The 21744-nt window shown below is 43.1% G+C and overlaps 1 protein-coding gene across 6 annotated transcripts in view; it reads right to left on the minus strand.

Annotated features, from left to right (window-relative positions):
- TOM1L2 (target of myb1 like 2 membrane trafficking protein) overlaps nt 1–21744 on the minus strand; it is a 336841-nt gene that overhangs the window by 28148 nt on the left and 286949 nt on the right. For 2 of the 6 annotated variants that reach the window (XM_069210081.1, XM_069210080.1), the window contains exon 13: nt 13331–13387. The exons of the other annotated variants lie outside the window; for them this stretch is intronic. In XM_069210081.1, coding sequence (XP_069066182.1) covers nt 13331–13387 — 57 coding nt within the window. The remainder of the gene's footprint in view (nt 1–13330; nt 13388–21744) is intronic. 6 annotated transcript variants of the gene reach the window in all.

A 21744-nucleotide genomic window follows, 5' to 3' on the forward strand; every position in this document is an offset into this window, starting at 1 on the left:
ACACAGACCCTATATAATTGTTGAGAACCTGCTGTAGCAGGCTGTGCTGTTCAAGTGTTTGTTGATACAATTGTTAATCACAATTTGTCACTTGAGTTTATCACCTCTAAGGAGAGTACACAGCACGTTTATTTTGTACCAATATTTACTGTGCTGCTATGTCTTGAAACTGCTTCTCATAAACTCCTTTAGATCAATTTAATTTGATAATTTGTTCTTTGTGTCTTAAGTACTGTTACTAGAGACCAGTGTGTTTTTGTTATAGTTATTACCACAGGCCGTAGTGATCTGTGAGTCTCCCTTGTTGAAATATTACTGCTGGCAGAATCGGCTTGGGAGAATACTTACACTCCGAATCAGTACAGACTGAAGCAAGTTGGGTGGAATTATAGGGATGGTTAGATGGCGCCTGGCCCTCAATGAGGACTTAAGTGAATATGATATGTGGGTATACAAGTTAAACACTGACAAGCAAAGCATCACATTCACAACATGGGAGGAGTACTAGAGAGTTAAGAATATCCTACCAATGTTGTTTATGGGATGGGTAGTAGTCAGCAGAATGCTTTTTTCCCTGCAATGCTTATGTTATACAAAATTTGATGTATGCACTGGACAACATTATTTGCGGAATTAGATGGTCTGTGGGTCTTGTTGGTCTGGGCAGGGAAACTGAGCTGGGTGAAATTGAAAACAATGAAGAGGAGCTGGCAGCATGGGGGCTATTGGCTGCCATGCACGACGGTACTATATGGGTTGACAGTTACAAGATGATGTTAGGCTTGAAGGGGAGGCAAACCGGGGAAAACAATTTCTACAAGGAATGTGCATCCATATGCTGTTGAAGTAGCTATTCATGAGGGGAAGCAGATTTCCTTCACACTCACCTTATATGGTCAGATGGAATATGAGAGTGATACAGAAACTCCTTAAGGCTACACCATTTGCACCTCCTACAATGGATGTGTGGATGATACATATCCACAGCCCAATGGAGAAGAGAGGGTGCAAACTAGTAAGGGATCTGGACAGTCATCGAATGTTCCTTAAATTTCAGGAAGCTGAAGAGACTTTTGGCCTAGAGCAGGTTTAATTCCTGGCAAAAACATCAATGTAAGCATGGAGGACATTTTTCACCAATCGTTCCTAAAATATCCGACCTTATGGTAGCTATGTTGATTTTAGCACGAGGAAAGTGACTAGCCTCTAGCTTGTATAAGGCTTTAACACAGACTAGGTAGCAATACGATTTAAGATCAGAGCCAAATGTAAGAGGGATAGCGAAGTTCACACTGAAGATAATGACTGGAAAACAGCATGCATTCACATAAAGTGTCCAGTGGTGATAGGTTTAAATTGATGCAACTCAATGCACTACATACTTAATCCCTGTAAAGCCAAGAGGGATTTGCTCAGGCAGAGTGCAAAATGCTTCAGATGATGCGAAGAGGCAGAGTAGCAGCAAAATAAAGGAGAGGTGTGATGGCCTAAGGACATATGGAAACCAGAGACCTAACTAGTCCCAAAATAATGAAGAGGTTGCTAAGAGTGGGAACCTAGACAGAAGAGGAAATATATCTTTTAGATACTTGGATCACCAAAATTCGCATAGCCATACACAAGATAAACCCCACAGGGATCGATGTTTCAAGGTATGTGGGAAATTACAGTTGAAGAGGAGAGGCTGAAGAATGAAGTGAGGAGGGACGATAAATTAGCCAAAGATTTGATCACTATGGGCAGCATTACTTCGATGCCTAACGGCCACCCCATTGTCCCCAGATGCTATGCCTCCTTAAGGTAAAAGAACTAAAGAAATAAAAGTTAAGAAACAATCAAAGCCAATGAAGAGTGAAGGTATCTGAGAAGTGACCCCCCTGGCAGATACTGTATGTGCACTTGCATGATCATTTTCTTTAACTCTAGTTTTGGGAAACACGTACCGTATATGAAATGCCAATGTTTGCATAAGTACGTACTATACATGCTCATAGGTTACCATACTGTAAAATGGTGACAGTCCACCTTTGCAAATAAATGTGAATAAAAAAATAAAAAAAATACATACCAACATTGCAAAAATAACCCCAAGTATCCCATTTCAGGGTGAAGTATATAAAGTGAGATCTCTCAAATGATAAATTATATAACATTTCTTTCAGTCTGTCGATTAGATGATCTGTTTACCCGAAGGTTTTTCGGATGCCCGCAAAGAATGACCAGAGGACACAAATCTTTTTGATATAAAGGATTTCTTTAGGAAATTTGCCAAGGCCACCTATTATGTACATAGGACCAGCAGTCCAAGCCAATGAACTTCTCTTTTTTTTATAGAAAATCAACCCCAAAGTTATTAATCCTAGAACAGCTTCTCCTTCCATCAACACTGGGCATTGGCTGGGAGCCAGGTAGTAGTATACATTTAATAATCAGCGACAATGTCCTCCTCTACAGGGCCCCAATTCCGTCCCTCAAGTCCCTGAAGTTCCATATCAGGCTGCAAGATAAAGAGTTGAGGACTGTATAATGTCAGAGGCCACCTAAAGTTTTGTCTATATTGTCAAAGAACCGAGCCCAGACTGCACGAAACTTCTGAATAGTGTTACAGAGGTAGCTGATGTGCTCATATCAAAATAATTTCCTCCACTGGTTCCTGGGATGTATTATAAGTTACACTGAAAGAAGCCTGGGTCCTGTCCGCTATGTTCCTAGCTCCTCCCGTATGATTATGAAGACAATGTTTTCTAATTGGTAAATCCGGGCAATATAACAAATAGGGTGCTGGGTATCTCTAATTTGCCACCTCCCTGTATAGCTTCTCTTTTCCTCTAGAAATATGCCAGGTTTTAGCACCCCCAGTGTATTTTAGCAAGCTGCCTATTAAGCATAATTCTTTAAACATCTTTATCTATTTTGGTCTCCTTCCATCACTTTAAATTGTAGGAAGTTGTGATAGGACCTGTAAAGAAACTTCTGGTGTGTGTGGTGTGGTGGGTGTGAGACATCTTGGAGGGTCAGCAGTTCATGTTGATCTATTATTTCACGGACCTCACCCCATAATGTAGTAAATGAGAACGTACTGCCAAAAAAATCAGGATCTGTCGCTTCTTCAATACGTAGTTTAATAGACATGCCATACATTTGTTGAGTGTTAGCTGCCCAGGTAGCACACAAAGTTATAGGGTGCATTATGAGACCCAAGAAAGAGTTCATATCCCTCGGAAAGTTAACTGATATTAAAGGGGGCAGTCCATATAAATGTAAGGTCTAAGGGTGAACAAGCCGTTTTGCATGGAGGACATTCCATATGCTAATATGTGTTCTGGTGTTTGCCCACAATCTTCATAAACAGTATGATTTCTACACTACTACACATAATTCTATGCGATAACCTTTAATCCTGGGCAGTCGGCATGTGCTCTGCAGTTTGCCAACTGATTAGGAATGATTTATCCACAGAGTGGGCGAGGCTGCGTTGAAGAGACCAGGAATAAATGGTCTGTTGAAACAATGTCCTTTACAATAAGAGCAAGCTGAAGCAGAGCGTGACTGTATATGTAAAGGAAATACGAGCACATGTATGTTTACCTCAGTAATTTTAGAACACAGTATGATGACTACACTGGCTGAGAGTTCATCACTTTATATTTAGTTATCACCATGACTCAACTCTAATGGTTCAATGATACAAACCCTATATAGTGTTCCATTCTCCATAAGAAAAATACGTGTGTGTTTCTACTGGAAAGATTTTTCTGTTGTGTCGGAACTTATAAGTTGCGTGTCTGAACCCCTCCGCTCTACTGGAAAATATCTATATTGCCCTGATTACTTTACAATGTTATCAATAATTTGTTTGATAATTTGTTTTATTGGTTTCCTAATTTTAAAACATATTCATCAACAACTACAACTTGTGCCACGTCTTGGGGAACAAGACAATGTGCAAATTGATATCCTTGAACCATACAGTCCCAGCCTCCAAATTTGCCAATGTCACCCTTTATCTCTTTTGGCTGCAAGGTAACCCATAGCAACAAATGTGCGTGCCCTCCGTGCCCCCCCCCCCCCCCCCCATGGAGTCAATCACCCCTAACAAGACTACCTTTGGGCTGAAGTCTAAGGGCCTGTCCAACACATCCATAGCGTCATTCACTACCTTTCAATAATGGGCAATCACAAGGCATTCCCAAACAATATGGAAGAAGGTACTAGGGGAGGAAGAACACCTGAGGCAGGCCGTGCATTAATGGGGCAATTTAAAATAAAGTAAATTAAGGCTGCCACTTGGGCCTAGGAATTCAGGTTCTAATCTATCTAATGGATAAGCGGGGGCATCTCTGCAGCCAGTCGTCAACCGGATACTAGATGGGATGCCCAGTGATAGAGATTTACATCTACCCGTCCCAGCCCCACCTCACATGGGGACAGCAAGCAAGTAGCAAATGATACTTCGGGGGTTTTGTTAACCCACGGAAAAGCCCCATAGGTTCTGGAAAAGGAAGGGGGCAGAGTGTATGGGTAACGTTAGAGCACATATAGAAATCTTGGAGGTGAGACCATCTTGAATAGTGCCCCCGGACCAGCGTTAGTCAGCAGTAATGGTGCCCAGATTGCAAAGTTTTACTTCATTTTGCTAAGCAGCAGCCCTGCTGGGTAAAAGCCACAGCCATGCCAAGGTACCAGAAACATTCCCCCACCATCTGGAATGCAGAGCTGATTAACTTCCTCAGTAACTCGCCCCTCACCGTCACCAAGGCAGACTTCTACCAGTTCACCTTAAGCCCCAACAAAGCAGCGTAGAGCAGAAGGATCTCCATCAGATGGGGGACCGTGGCCTTAGGGCGCTGGACATAGCGGTGCATACTGTCCGCTTAGAGAGAGACTGTCCGCTTAGAGAGACTGCCCTTCAGTCCATTCTGGCAGAGAAAATCCTAGCACTCTCGCATCCACCCTGATTAACTCCCCCAAGTGCTCCACCACTATGGCGAAGAGTAATGGGGAGAGTGGGCATTTTTGTCGGATACCTTGCTGTATCAGAAAGGGAGGGGAAATGGTTCCGTTGACTCTGACTTGTGGCTTGTTTTTGTAAATGGTGTCTCCAGCTAACGAACCTGGAAGCCAGTTGTATTCTATCGAGGATCACTATAAAAAAGGGTCAGTGGGCCAAGTCAAACGCATGTTCTACACCAATCAATAACAGATCACAATCCTCCTACACTTTGTCCCTCCAGGCGAGTGGCAGATGGAGTCGGTGAAGGCAGAGTCTGGTACTCCTACCAGGCATGAAGCCATTCTGGTCTGGGTGGACCAAGGAGCAGATTACAATATCCTGCCGCATTGCTAATATTTGAGGAGTATCTTCACTTCTAAATTTAAAAGCAATATGGGGTGATAAGAGGCACAATCCTCAGAGGGTTTGCCTAGTTTGGGGAGGCATTTTATAATGGCCACGGTGAGGTCTGGAGGAAGTCGACACTGTCCCTTAGCATCCTTGAATAAGGCTAATAAGTGCAGGGTGAGCACAGAAGGATACAGTTTGAAATTTTTTAAGGGGGAAGCCATTAAGGTCTGCCGTCTTGCCGTTTAGGGATGTTTAGTTTTACACACACTTCCCGAGACAGGGCTTTCATCCGAAGAGCCATCACTATTACGTCGTCTCTCTCAGTGGGGGAAGGTGCGAAGTAAGCATAACTCTGAAGGATGCAAAAGCAGCTGTAATGGACAATGTGCTCAAAGCATCCCGTTCCTGGGAGTCCGGCCCTATGAGACAATTACACAATCCAGAGGGGCTTGCAAGACAGTGAAGAAGCTTACCAGCCTTGTCATCCATTTCATACACTCTCCTCTGGAAGAGAAGCCAGTCTAAATTGCCCGAGTCTAAAAACGCCTTTCGGAAAGTCAATTGGAGCAGACACTGCCCCTCCGATGTACATAGTCTAGGGTGAGTCACCTTGATATACTGAAGTCAGGCAATGTCCTGTTTAAGGGGTTAGTGAGGCCTCCTTTTTATCCCAGATCCGAACCCTGACGTCTCCCACAACGTGGTTGGGGAGGCAACCATTCCACTGTTGAGGTCAAAGTGCTTAACCAAGGGTGTCGGGAGATGATTGCTAAATGAGTGGTTTAGGAGGCACCACGGGTTCAAGAAGGGCAGGCTGTGTTTGCCACCAGCTGGTATCCAAACTGCCACCACTACAGGAGAGTGGTGTGAGCTCTCTGGGCAGTATTCGTATAAGAGAGATGGCTCTGGTGTCTGTGGCCAGGGTGAATATGAAATCAAGGCGGGGAGAGGTGCCATGAGACTGGGAATAGAATGTATATTGTCTGGGGTCGTGTTGGTGTTGTTGCAATATGCCTGTGACGCAGAGAGCCCCAAGCCCAGTCTGAAAGACTCTGTGATCTTTCCTTCTTGGACTGTGAATCCTTGTCCAGTTGGGGTGCATAATAGTGTTGAAATCCCCTCACAAAAGTGACCTCACCCAGGGAGGCCCGCAAGACTCGTGAAGCTGCCTTGATTGTAGGTCCAGCAGCTGGGGTGGGGGCTCATACTTTCTAAGGTATGTCCACATACTACCATCAAGCAGCCCCATAATCATGACATAATGGCCAAAGGGGGTGGGTAGAGACCTGTCGCACCAACACAGAATGAGTTCTGCAACCCCAGAATCTGTGAGTGTAACCCGAATGGTATACTGTGTTGTAGCCATGTCTGCAGAGAAAAAAGCAGTTTATACCTTGCATGTATGTTCCTTGAAGCTGCTGGACTGTGGGCCGGAGTCGTTGACATATAAGATAAACACCCCTAGCTTAACTTGGTCATTGAGACTATTAAGGAGGGGGGAAGTACTGCAGAAGATTGGCACTTCCGGTTGGTATAAGTCTGTGGAACGTATCACCATAAGAAAACATGAACCAACATTTCCCCACTCCCCCTCCTCCTACCCTACACTTCTTTTATTAAAGCATCCTTTGCCCAAACAAGGGACTCCGAAAGAAGGGTCCTGCAAACAATTCAAACAGAAAGAACACAACAGGAGGTAATGGCCCCCAACTTATGCAACTGTTGTGTGGATCCAGCAGGAAGCTACATTTTAAGGGTATGAGCTGGCTGCAGACAATCCACCACAGCTGGGAGCTCAAGGCTTGTCTCTGGTGGGTGGATCTCTCATCTAGAGGAAACAAAGCATTAGGGATTGGTTATTCTCTTCCTCTGAGTAATGTCTGCGTATGTTCCTTCTCAGCAAGGCAGGCGCTGTTTCCAGGTAACTAGGCTTTCCTCTGCCCCTTGTGTGAAGTGTGGACATTGACCGGTAGAGACATAGGTCAGGGTGCTCCTCAAGCCCAGGAACAGGCACTCTCAGGCATATGTAAGAAAAAGGTTTTGTCCTTCTAGATCACTTTGATCTAGGCTGGGAATTGTAACATATATAGTATTTGGGCGCCCAGAGTTTTGCCCAAACAGCTATAAAGGAGCGGCACGGTCTTTGCACCCTGAGAGTGCAGACCAGAAACAGCATTACTAGTACCAACTTGCAGTACAGTTTCCTAATCCGGCAGGCCTAGCGGAGGACAGTGTAATTTAAAAGTCATGGAATAATTAGCCTTGGAAGAGCCCCAGGGGGCTGTGAGGCCACTAAGAATCTAAGTTCCCTCTCTACCAAAAAGCAGGACATGCGAGTCCCAGCGGGGAACCAGGAAGTCAGCCAGTTGTTAACAAATTGCATAAGGGTTCTGTCCTCCGTCTCCTCAGGAATCCCTACTATATGGATGTTGTTCCTTCTGGAATGTCTCTCTATGTCCTCTGCCCTTGCCTCTAGCTGGCTCAGTCTGTTTTAGAGGGTTGTTGTGGTAGGCTGGCTAAGTGTGAGTAGTGTCTTCCCCCCTCAGACAAGTAACAGCAGCATCAGTGACTTGGTCAGCCACTTTCTGGAGATGCTGCCAGAGCAGAGAGAGATCAGGACTGAGCTTGCCAACTTTTCCCTCTGATGTTCTGAATTCTCGGATCGTTTGCAGAATGGACACTGTTGAATCAGGTGGGAGCGCTGGCTCTAGCAGCTCGGGCTCACAAATGTGTCACCTGCACCTGGCAGAGACTGGATTTGTGAAACAGTTGATTCTGCCCTGTTTGGTAGAGTTAGCATATTTGTCTTTGCCCATGTTGCCTGTGTGAGACCCAATGAGGAGGGCTGCTGGGTCAGGATGTCAGATATAACGGGGGTGAGGTGCGGAGCTCACGAACATGTGTCCATCTTCACGCACTGGCCACGCCTCCACATAATAATTAACGGCAGCCCTTAGAAAACTCCCAGTATTACAATTCTCAGCGATAATGCCCAATCTGTTAGATTTCCCTTAACCCTAGATGTAAAAACACATTAGTTTGAGTCCTTTTTGCTTCATTCTAATAAATATTATAGTCAGATTAAGTAGAACCGAGGCTTGTGAATGTATTGTAATCCAGTTGAAGGGTTAAAATACAGGGGAGTTTTCCAACAGAATTGGGCACTTGGTGCAATATCAACATTTTAATTGCTGCAATGCAGCCCCATAAGACATGTTTTCATCACCTCAGATTCAAACACCATGCTTTCAGTTTTACATTTGTCTTTCAATAAAACTGGCCAGCAATTTATGGGCTACCATGTGTACACCCTGCTTTTAAGAGCTAAAGCTGTCCTCAAAGATTTAATGATCAAAAGTACTTGTAGTTGTCCTTGAATAGTGTCCATCTCTCTTATATCAGCCTTAGAACCCTAGAACTCTATAATCTGCAGGTTTGAAATCAGAATTCAGCCGATCTCTGATCTATAATCTTTATCTTACAGTATATACCTCACCTCATACTTTTTTATTACATTTGAGTAAACCTTTCTATTATGATCCACAATGGGACATGCTGTAAAACTGTTATTGTCCAAATCCCAGCCTCACTCACTCTCTCTACTGTGTGGCTAGATACAAATACTGTCTCTATTCTAAAATATGAGTGGTGTACTGGCCAGCAGAAGTATTTCTTGCCTTAATGTTTTGACCCCCAGACATCTAAAAGCCCCATTTCTTATGTTACCCTTTCACATATCATGAGACGTCTCCTACTGTCCCTTCTAGTGTATTAGATCTATCACTGTCCCTTCCCTTATTAGAATTAATTCACTAACAAGAATAAAACCGCTCTTCACAGTGTTCTCTTAGAGTGGATAATGTTCATGAATAGGCACTTAAAGGGCCACTATCATCACCACTTCTCTTTTACACATTTACCCTTTGACTATTGCATATCTACTCAGCAATTTTTGGAAATGTAATGTAGTTGAGACCTTGAAAGCAAAATAACCACCCTGCATGCCTTTGGTGGGCACTGGTGCATAGAACTGGGTGTTTCACACTTAAATCTTCCTGAATACTCAAACTTTAGATGGGTCTCTCGAAAAAGAACTGTATTCTCACTGACAGATGCCAGTTTATGGCATATTCACAAATGTTTCAAAAAAGCAAAAAGACCCTTCAAATTAAGAGATAACCCCACAATATTTTGCTTCTGACTACAAGTCTTAATCGCTACACCATTTAAAATGCACCTCTCAATCAATACCCTGTGCGCTAGCTCAGGTTTCCTTTCGCCTTCCCTTGTAGCTAATGAACCATATTATGAAAATACACTAGTGTACTCCTAGTTTAACTTGGGCTGGAATAGAATTTTGCAACAGAATTAAGCAACATATATTAACAAGCCTTCCACTGGGTTCTGCTTCCATGCCGTCTGTGGATCAGTCCAGGCTGCTTCCTCAGTCCCAGTTCAGCATCATTTTAGCTTCCTCAGGTCTGGACTCAAGGTGTTCGCTGACAGGCTGAGCCAGGATTAACTCCATTGTTTCTCCTTGTAAGAATCACTACGTAGGACTCTGAAGCAGTTTCATGATTCATGTTGGTTGTTTCATTTCTATCACTGAAACAGCAATGTTGTATAGACTGATGTCTGTCATTGCTCCTTTGCAGGAAACTCCCATGCAGTATTGAGATCAGACTGCCTTTTGACTTTGTCATGCAGCTAAGGTCAACACCTTTAAGGCTGCCCTGAACTGAGCGCACAGTATGCAATTTATTAACAATTTGAAAACTGATGCCACAAGGAGAAATCCATATGAATCTTATGTTTTTTGTTCTCGCCACACAATCTTTTCACTGCGGTAGAAGGACATTTGTTTATCCAAATGATAAAACAATATTCAGGTATCAAAAAATAATTATACATATTTCAATGAAAATGAATCTGCTAATAATACACACTATTCCCATCTTCTACGCACATTGTACGTTTTTTTTTTTTTTATTTGAGCCTTTTGTTAAAGCTTTTAGCTGATTTGCTTTGTCATGATAAGGCCTGGGCAATTCTGAAGGATCGGATCATTGAGGTTTGTGACCACAATGTTGGTGGTCGCAGCACACCTCCTCTTGTTCATTTTTTCAATGTACGTATTAAGGATTTGTGACCCATAAACATGACATAATGGGAATTAGGGATAAGAGCAAAACCACTCATTTTGTATGAGTGGACCAACAGGGCACATGCCCTATTGTACAATGAGATCAAAACATAGGAATCCATTTACCTTGTCAAGAAAAGAGGAGTGCATGACAAACATTTTGATAATTGTTAGGGAGCTCGCCTATCTAAAGTTCTGTGGCTTTTAAGAGTGCTATGACTTCCTTGCTCTGGTGGTGTGGCTTCAGCACATTAATATGGTATATCTTGTGAGGTTCCCTGGTGGCATCAAGGTCAGTTAAATGGTTGACGTCTCTGATCTTCCATAAGATCTTGTGTGGGCTGCACCCTTCGTCAGCGTTGTGTCTTCTGGCCTCATCTAAAAACAAACTGTGTGCAACACAGTAACAATTGTGGTGTAGTTTCCAGCAATATCCCTAGGCACACATCAGCAAGAGAAGCAGCACTGGTGGTTAAGATAGTCTTTGCTGTCTCCAGGTCTGACTTCAAGTCTAAACTCATTACGCTTCATAGCACAGGCAAGCCTCCACTCTTGAATGCTTTGTCTTGCTCCCTCTCTGGGTGCTTGTTTTTCACTATGCTTATAGATTCCAAGCTACTTGATCTTAAACTGTTCTTTTCATCATCCTGGGTCTCTGCAATAAAGGACTACAGCTCAGCTCTTCTAATTTTCAGAGGTCATGAGAGGGGTGTCCCAAAGCACAGCAAGCCCCAGTGATGTAGGGGTGTTGATGTGTGGTCTTACCCTGGAAGGAAAGGATTAGAACTGGTCCATGATAGATTCATCAGGGCTATCGCCAGATTGTGTATCTTAAATAACCTCCTCCATAGACATTGGGGCCAAGACATTGACAATCAAGTAATACTAATTCTTATTTTGTGCCAGGAGGGTTAAGCCGCCTTGCACTGAAACATTTTCACAGATAATACTTTCAGGCTCCCCGTAACAGACTTCACCAACACCTGTGAATCAGAAATCTTTGAATGATACCCTTCTAAAACTACTCAATTTTATTGTGTGGTATTTAGTGTGTTCTTAGGTTTGGTATCTGGTGATCCACCCATTTTCCACCAAGATGTGGCTTCTCATCAGGGTCTGGTGCAATGAAATGATACTGGACAGTTTTCCTGGTTAGTACTATCATTTAAATCTAATGTTTCAGCACCACGTAGAAACTCCACATGCATAAATACGTTAATGCTTTTTCTCTCCAGGTGCAGAAAAGGTGAGCAGTGAATACTTATTCGAGGAGGTGGTAGAGGAAGAAATCTCATGTACAATACTGAGTTACATATTTTTTTTTTAAAGGTGAAAGGCACCTTTTTTCGATCAGGGGTATGCAGCTGCTTCAATGCTGCTCAATGTGGGAACTCCTGTGTGTTAACAAGTCATATCTTTGTCTAATAATCAAACCATGAACTGGCAAATATGACAGCAGATCCAGACGTCTGAGTTTTAAATGATTATGGCAGAGGTCTGCATCTCAAAATTCAGCTGCATTTGAAGCCCATTCAAATGCCAGTACAGTGCATCTTGTTTTGAAACTACACACAATCCTTAATGCAAAAGTACATATGCCTTTTATTTTTAGATCTGTGAAGAGCAAAAAAAGTAACCATAGAAAGAATTTGTACATGTGTCAGTGATAAACTGCTAGGGCAGGTGGTCAGTAACACTCCAACTGTTATTACACACAGTTAAGCAACTCCTGGGAAAGTGGAAGGGTCCATATTAGTAATTAGACTGTTTTGTGTTAAGTACTAAATCAGGATCTGGTTAAACCAAGGATGAGCGTTTGACAGGGACAAGACCAGACGAAGATTTCGACCAATACAGTCGGACATGGACATTGGATTCTTTTGGAATGCTGCAGTATCTCTTTTTCCATTATAGATAACCACAAGCCAAGCAAAAAATTTGATCACGTTCAACCCACGAGCAAAGGTACAGTACAGAGAAACTGTGGCTCATGCCACTAAATTTGGTGGAGCAAATTTAATGCATTTAAAAGTACATAAGCCACTCGGACAATTCCTGAGACTAAGGAAAGACTATAATCTAGATCAGATGTATATTAAGTGGCACAAAGTTGCTATGTATGTATGTATGCATGCAGAATTTGCCACCGTCAAAACCTATGCAGCAATCAATGCCAAAGAAACAATCTGTCCATTTGGAATCTTTAAAAAAATGACAATATAAGTAATTTTTTTTAAAGCGTCTACAGGTGTCATCTCTCATAGATCACTGCAGTCAGAATAAATCAGCACATTGGTGATGGCCGTCACGCCACAATTTTGCTTTCCCTTTTAATGTCAAGAGACAGGTGTAACAATAACAAAAGCTTGTTTGATAGGAAAATGCATTTAGTATAATATTATAAGAGGATCTGCAGTGAACAAACACCATGCCAGAAAATAAAACCATTTAAACGTCCCTTTTCTGGTCGATGTCTATACCATGCGTTTATCCTGGAGAAGTCGACACTGCATTAGTGAATCAAGACAGTAAAAGGAACATGAAATGGTGACCAACAGCATAAAGTGGTGTAGGTAACTGCTGCCTAATATGCAAAGAACGAGGAATCAGGAGTGTATGGATCTCTTCAGAATTTTACAAAAGGAATACTGCATGTCTGTTGAGCACAAGAATTTGGAAAATGGTGCAAGTCTAGATTTAATTAGAGAATTTAGTCCTTGTACTGTCTGGAGGTTGGTGGATGGAGAGATGAGGTAAATGAAGAGGTGGTGGGATAATTACTCTAGGACAGTATTTAAGGTTCAACAACAGGAAAGTTAAGGTTTTAGTGGTGAAACTCTCACCATTCCTTGGGCAATAAGCCATGTGTCTATAGGTTCCATGGCCGGCGTCCTTTGCCTCTGCATCAACAACAGAAAATCCCACAAGAATGAGAAAATATATCAGTAGTTGTCTTAAAGGAGGGTAAGATCAACACAGCAGCAATAGCGAAAACACATGCAGAATGTTTTGATAATCTATCATTTGTCTTCACGATAGAGTGAAGTTCTTTCTTTGAATCTAAGCCCAACAATTCAGAGAGCTTTAGAGTGTTTTGGTATGAGAAGATATTATTTTACCTTGCTCAACTTCTAACCTAGAACCTTTGACTTACCCTTGGATACTAGTACACCAAACCTCTCTACCCACAAAGGCAGGATACCCAGCAGGCCTAATCCCTTTCCACGTTTGACTGGACTGAGCTTGCACAGGTAGTGGCTTATAAGATTGAATGTCTCCAAACATAATACATCTATCCAGTGTATAAGATCTGGTCTATCCACACCAAACCAATCAACATTTCCATGCTCTACATGTGAGTCTGTCAGCAGACTGTGCACCTCATAATGCTGTTGACTTTTGCTGATACAAGCAAATCATACCTTACCTGCACTCCACTTCCACGAAGGTGCTGTAAGGTAACCTTGGTAACACACTAGAATCTCACATGGCTCAAAGACTGACAGCAGCATACTGAGGGAGGAAGCAAGGTTTTGGTGGGTTCAGAATTGGAGCTCAGCATACCTTCAGCACTGAGCCCAGCATATGTTATTTTCTCTTGAAAGAAGGCTTACAGGCTGACATGCTGACCTTCAATATTGAGTTACGGCATTTTCTTTTAAAGTTTTAATGAAGAAGGCTTATCTCTGTGTTGCATATGATGGACCAATTGTGTATTTTACTGGTGGTAGCTCGTCACAAACTGATAATCTTTTTTATTAACCTTAAGCTGGGCTCTCCATAATTACAATTAGGTAGATGGCCATTGGTTTCTGCACATACCACAGACTTCCTCTGGAATGAATAGTCTTGCAGAGTGACTGAAACCTTAAATTGGTCATCCATTTAAAAAGGCACCATTCAAAAATATTGGATGAAACGCTTGGCTACGAGAAAATTTAGCATCATCAAAATGTGTCAATTAACTTAAAACCTCTTTGTTTATCTTTACCATTTTGTGCAATGCTATCATGTCCCTGGTCAGTGCCGCAATACGGATTCTTCAGCACCTGCCGCTTCCACTTTTCATGCATTTTAGGTCCATCCCCTTTCAAGTGTCTTCCATTTGCAAGTCTCATTGTCAATGGCGTGTCTGGATCCCTGCATATGGTCGATACATGAAGTAGGTATGTGGATGTAAACATGCCTTTATTTGTTAAGAATCTCTATGTTAATTATGTAGAGTGCTACTTAATGAGCTATAGTTTGTAATTTGAAAGTTGCACCCTATTGTAAAAATTGCCCACTACGGACAATGATATTTTTGGTGGATACATAATCTGCAGATTCCTCACTTTAATATTTTGCAAGCTCCAAACTGTTCAGGGAAACCTTTCCCCAGCAGTGATTCTCCAGCACCATTCAAGTGGTGCCATACAATCCAACCGTGATGCCACCTCCAGATGTAACATTACTGTAGTAGGTAAGCTGGCATTTGTTGTATTAGCATCAATTCCTAAAAATGTTTCCGTACCAAATCAAGGAGTGTAAAGAGGGGCCAAAAGAGACAACAACAACAAATGCATCATGTAATGTATTGCTTACCTTGGGATCTTTTTAATCACAGTGCTGCCTCATTGAGGAGATGGTGACAAATCTGCAGAAAAATTGTGTCCACCAGAATATCATTAGCAAAGGCGAAGCAATTCTTTCCCCAAAGAATACATCTTCCCACGAATCCCTCATAAATAAGTAGCAAATCAAGTACCCTCCTCGATGTAACTGATGTAGTAGTGCAAGTTAACCAAGGAAGACATGAACCCTAGGTGCGAGAAAGTGCTTGTCACAACATCCAATATTTGGGATAGTGTTGCATGGCAAAAAATGCTAGGACACCTATGTAGCAGTACAGCAGAACTCAGAATCATGACACCTCAAAAAAGGGTCATGAAGCAGCGATGGAAATGGGGGAACGAATATAAGTGCACTCAGGAGGCTCTTTTGTGGCCAAGTCTTGATGAAGAGGATGGACCCAATACAAAAGTATGATGTTTGGTCACAGTCTTGGCCTTTATGTTTCGAGCAAAGCACACAAAGAGTTGGTGATCAACTCTGTCCTGTCAAGTGTGGTAAATGTAATATGCCACTGCATGTTTGCAGTTCAGCTGCTCCTCTTCCTCAGTTGGATGTGGGAGGGGAAATATGGATGAAAGTGATACACTAGACCACATGAAACACAGAAACAACTTGGAGAAGAAGGATAAACAGGAACAGAGGATCAACTTGAAATTGTCTGGAGCACACCAGAGGAGTATAGGCAATAATTTTGCCACTTATCAAGGGAACAGTCCAAAAATACTAAAGTGGACGAAGATGTCCAGTTCATTACAGTTTCTAGATATAGAACTTGTTTCTTTGTTGAGTTTACAAAAGTTTATGTTTTTTCATTTCAAGTGCAGATTTTTTTCTTGAAATACACAGGATATGCAATAAGGTCCTTGCAATGAAGAACCAACGGTATCATACAAGACAGCCAGATATTGATTGTCGAAGACCCCCATAGTGGGTGTGGAAAAAGCTAACAAGTATTTCATCACGTTTACTTTTGCAAACTGAAAACGGCTTGTTGGAGAGGAGACGATAGTGAAGACTGCATTTAATGATATGACACTGCAGTCGTGCCTTGAAATAACTTCAATATTTGTTAATGCAAAATCATTTTCCGGCTTTCTGGAACAAATGACTGCTCTTAGAATGCCAAACATGTCACAGCACGTCATTTTACATAAATACCAACACAGAATGCTTTGCAATTTACAATCTTTACTTTGACACAAAGGTCTTGCCTCATGATGAGGAAGATTCTCCATCAGGGAACAGTTCCGAACAGGCTCCTGGTCCCCGGTAGATTTCAGCTGCATGGAGTCCGATCTGTGCATCAGGTTCCAACTACCAAGCACAACATGCAGATACATGTGATGTTGTAAAGATCCGAAAGAGACTTTCTCATGCTGCATCTTTTACAAGGTCTGAAGCCTGAGACCTTTTGTGGAGACCTTAGACTAAGCCGCTGTCAAAAAGTAGAGGCATTTGTGTGTAACAGAGAGAGCACTCTGGGCCATGTCAATGAGAGACACAAAAAAAAATAAAAAAAAATAAAAAAATCAGGAATTGATGTCATCACAAACCGATATCTAAAATACTCTGAGGATGTTCATCCAGAAGTGGAGTCAAGGCTGCTGGGTTGGTGCCATGTCATGGCACTGGAGTCTCACTATTAGGGAAACGTTTCCTAGACCAATCTAAAGAATGGAAAGGAGTAGCTAAGATGTTAGGAACCTGTAGGGAGAAATATCCATAAGAAATCTTGGTACAGAGCAGTTTGGTACTGCCAGTAGGAACTTGTTGAATTTAGCCTTGCACACAGATAAAACTGAAAAAGCATCATACAAATGTCAATTCAAAATACTTGAGAGTTTGCACGTTCCCCAGAGCTTGCTACGTGCAAAGAATTTTAAAAAGCTATCTGATCCTTTGGACTGCTGGCAACACCTTTTTTGTCTGTAGAGGTAACTGCTATGTTTTTGAAAGACCCAGATCTGCCCTAACTTTTGTTTCACTTTTTAAATTTTCTTTATTGACATTTCAAGTGCAAATTACAGAAGATTTAGAGATTTTGTACATTAGAAATGCGCAAGAACAGTTCTCAATCAACATTCTGGTGCAGCATCTTGGCAATATGTGATGCATATTGCAAATACAAGCATTGGTATTCAAATCACGACCTGGAACCACCCTGAAACAAACATAAAAAGGAGTATCATTGTGCAAATATGCAAGAGTGTGTAGAACAGGTGGAGCCCTCAGTTGTCCTCGGCTAATGTACCAGTGGTGTTTAGACTCATGTAGACTACAGTTGAAGGTTGGGAGATCAAATAAGAATGCATAGGCCCCCACATATAGGGTAAGCTGATCCCTGCAATATAATAACAGCCATTCCTTAAGTTTGGGCGTTTGAGCCCTGTCCTATTTGCACGCTACACGCCTCATGGCAAGCATCAAGCTGTAGATGTATTTCTTGTTGTCAGCCTCTATATCTCTAATGTGCCCTAGTATGGCCATCCATGGGGTAAGCACAATTGGTTGGGTAACCATGAGAGACAGGGCAGGCTCTAGCTCCTTCCAACAGCTTAGAATTTGGGGGTATGCTCAGGGGAGGTGTAAAAAAGTCTTCTCTCACAATCCCACATTTAGCGCACCTGTCATCTGGGCGGAGGTGATATCTATGCAAACCGTACTGGAGTGCAGTATATCCTATGTAAGAATTTATAACGAATGATTCACAGCCTACTACCAGACACAATGTAAATTGTCTGCCTACATCAGTAAAACCATTGTGCGTCGGTGAGAGGAGTATCAAGTTCAGAGTCCCAGCCCTCTCTGGTTCTATCTCTCACCCGCACCTGCTCATGTTGCGCTGTATGATATAAGATTGACACTAAGCTTTGCGGCCTGTCTGCACTGAGCAGTGTGTGTAATATGGTAAGAATGGGGGATTCGTTGGGGGAATCTGGGGTAGTGGCTTTGACATAGTGGCGCAGTCTAATATAGAGAAAGATATCCAGGGGCGACTCTTCCTTATTAGCTAGCAGTATTTCATGGTCCACAAATTGACCCTGTGTATAGAGTTCCCCCCATGTGATGACCCCAGTCCCAATAAGCATGTTGCGGCATGTGACTTCGCAAGTAACCAGTATGGCAGTCTGGTGGTGAATTGGCGGGGAGGGAGAGTACAGCAGTGATTTACCTACCTTTATAGTCAGTTTTCACCATGCCGCGTTCGTGCAAGCTACAGTTGAGTCAAGTGGGCTACCAATCGTGTTCTGGGTCCTAGATACACAGTGGAGGGAATGAGAGCCATGTAGCCCTGTTCTATAGCTATATATGGCATGAAAGGGGGCGGCTTATACCAGAAGATGGGATAATGAGCTTAGGCGCATGGATAATATAATTCCATATCTGGAGCCTCAAACCCGCCCTGCTCAAAAGGCAGAGTCAATATCTCCCATTTCAACCTTGGTTTCCATCCCGCCCACGCCAAGCAAATTAATTGTGACTTGAGCAGTTTAAAGAACCGTCTCCCCGGTTAATGAAATATGTTAAGGAACAGGTACACCAGCTTTCGTAATGTAATCAATTTCATGAGAGAAATACAGCCCGATAAAGATAAGGGCATTGATATCCAGTGAATTATACTGTCCATTATTTTAGAAAGGGCAGTGCCATAGTTTGCCCAAAGTAATTCCTCCCTATTTCTGGAAATCTCGATGCCCAAGTACAGTAGACCAGACTTGCACCATCTCAGTGGGAATTCTGGCTGGATTGTATGTGTGTTGGCCGTCAATGGGAAAATATTCTATTTTTTCCAATAAATCTGAATGCCAGATAGTCCGCAAAAGCAAACAAACTAAGTGCTGGATTTAAACTGTCCTCGGGGTTCATGAGGTATAGCGTAATGTTGTCTGTGTAGAGCGAAACTAGAATATGCCAAGAGACCTGATAGCATACTGTCTATGGTGTTAACGAAATTATGGCCAATGGATCAATTGCAAGGGCAAACAACAGGGGTGACAAGGGACACCCCTTCCTGGTGCCTCTAGTGATATTGAATGGACCCGAAAACATGGCATTAATTTGAAGCCTCGCAGTAGGGTGATAATATAATAAGGTAATCCAGGATGGGTATGCCGGAGGGAAACCCATTCTCCGGAGAATGACCATCAGGTAATCCCACTCCAGCTAATTGGAGTCTTTCGTGGCATCCCCCCAAAAAATCCACGGCCGTTAGTTCTGAGTCGATCCTCTGCTTCAATGCAAACAGTGTCTGTGAACTGTAAGAAGTAGCCCCACCTGGAATGAACCTGGGCTGATCTGGTCGTACTAAGAATGACATGACAGGGCTGAGGCGATTTGCCAACACCTTTGCTAGAATTTTACTATCGCATTGATAAGCAAGAGGGGTCTATATAATCACAGGCATCTGCACGTTTGTTAGGCTTAAGCAGAGTAACAATCATTGCTTCCTTCATGGAGTATGAAAGAGCACCCTGCTCTTTGGTTTCATAATAGACTGCCTTTAGCATTGGTATGAGACTGTTACTATGGGTCTCATTACAACCCTCTGGCGGTCAAACACCGCCAGGGTTGTTTTGGCGATTGTACCGCCAACAGGCTGGCGACACAATTTGCCATCGCACCGGCGGGACCTGTGGTTTCCCGCCATCATTGTCCCGGCGGTTATAATCCGCCAGGGCAGCGATGCTTGCAGCGCTGCCGTGGGGATTATGACTCCCCTTCCCGCCAGCCTGTCCATGGCGGTAGAGACCACCATGGAAACGCTGGCGGGAAGGGGAGTCGCGGAGCCCCTGGGGGCCCCTGCACTGCCCAAGCACTTGGCATGGGCAGTGCAGGGGCCCCCAGGCACAGCCCCACCCTGCTTTTCACTGTCTGCACAGCAGACAGTGAAAAGCGTGACCGGTGCAACTGCACCAGTCGCACGGCTGCAACACCGTCGGCCCCATTAGGAGCCGGCTCCAATGTTACGGCCGACATCCCCGCCGTCCCAGCAGGGATGTTGTAATGCGGCCGCTTGGCGGTCCAACCCTGGCGGGTGGCCTCTGCCGCCCACCAAGGTTGTAATGAGGGCCTATATGTCTTGTAAAGGTCAGGGGCAGGCCATTCAGCCCAGGGGTCCTTCCAGATTACAGTTGCATGACCACCTCTCTTATCGCATATTCCTGTTGTGCATCGCTAAGCCACCCCAGTGTCACGTCCTCCAAGTAAGCATCTATATCCACTCACCTGTTCTCGTTGAGGAGTACAACTTACTATAATATGCTTCAAACATGCGCACAATGTCAGAGGTATCCTGAACTAGAGTTCCATTTGTGTCCTGGGTCTCGAGAAAGGTGTTTGCTGAGAGGGGCTTGAGGAGCATGGTCGCTAGTGTATGCCATGGTCTTTCTCACTCACCCATATGTGCGGGTTCGTGCACATTTGCCTTGATACAGGCATTTGCGTTTTGCGCTTTCTTGTAATTCCATCAGGGAGGTTCTTGTTTGGCTATCCCCAAACCATTACGTGTCCTGAACTGAGTCTCCAAGGATTTGCTATCCTCTTCTAGATGTTTAAGGGTATCTCGGAGAGCCCGTAGCACCCTCCCCCCCCACTCTTGGCTAGACAGATGGCCTGTATGGTGACCTTAAAGGCCTTTCAAAGACTTGTCCTAACATTTAAACAAAACATATGCTCTGCATACTTGACTGATTTTTGAATGACTTATTTACTTGCTGGACACTACCCTTGATATATGTAATTTCCTCTGTGCTATATACCCTTCAGCAACTTGAAAGAAGGAGATATGCTACTCAATGTATCAGCAACACCCTAACAAACTGAAAAAAAAACTCGCAAAGATGGACGGCATGCCAAATTTGTGCTCAACCAGAAGCTACCATGCGATAAAGAGTTAAAATCTGTACAACTTAACAACATTGGTCAACAACTACTTATAAGGGCACAGGAATGCTAAATGATTGATACTTCTTAACAGTAGAACTCAAAAATAGTTTTTACTGTACATTTCTTCAAAGTCCTCCAGTTTAGTTACCATCATGGATATACACAGGAGTTATTGGAAAATGTTCATTTGGAGCAGGCATGTGCAGAGAAAGAATGACTCCTCAATAAGAACATCAAGAACTAGTACAGAAGCACAAAGTACATTTATGAAATTATGGCATCCGGGAAAATTAAAAACGTTTCTGTCTACAGTCAGAACAAGGGAATAAAGGGAAACCTGGACTTTTCATGTTGTAATATTTTGTAAGACTGCATCTCTACCCTTTTTTGTTTCAGCATGTTACAAATGTATAACTTTTACCAACTTTCAATGCCATGTGCAATGACGACACGGATTGCACTGAGGTTTCCTCTCCAAAGTTTCACTAATGTGCACACTCATCGCTGTCACTCCCAGGACACTTGCCAGCCTTAGATTGGCATGCCATACAGCCCACTGGAGTTAATAAACGTACAGTGGGACACACCCAATTAAGGCACTTCAACCTTTGCAATGCCAAGTAATTCAGACAACGCTCTGCCTCTCCTGAGGTTCAATGGTCCATTGTGAAGTGGTAACGTGTTCACACACTTTGATCTGTTGTACTAATTCCAGATTACATTACTATATTTGGGCAGATCTTGGGGACTGCAAGTA

Source organism: Pleurodeles waltl, chromosome 10 (genome assembly GCF_031143425.1).
Source record: "Pleurodeles waltl isolate 20211129_DDA chromosome 10, aPleWal1.hap1.20221129, whole genome shotgun sequence".
NCBI lineage: Eukaryota > Metazoa > Chordata > Amphibia > Caudata > Salamandridae > Pleurodeles > Pleurodeles waltl.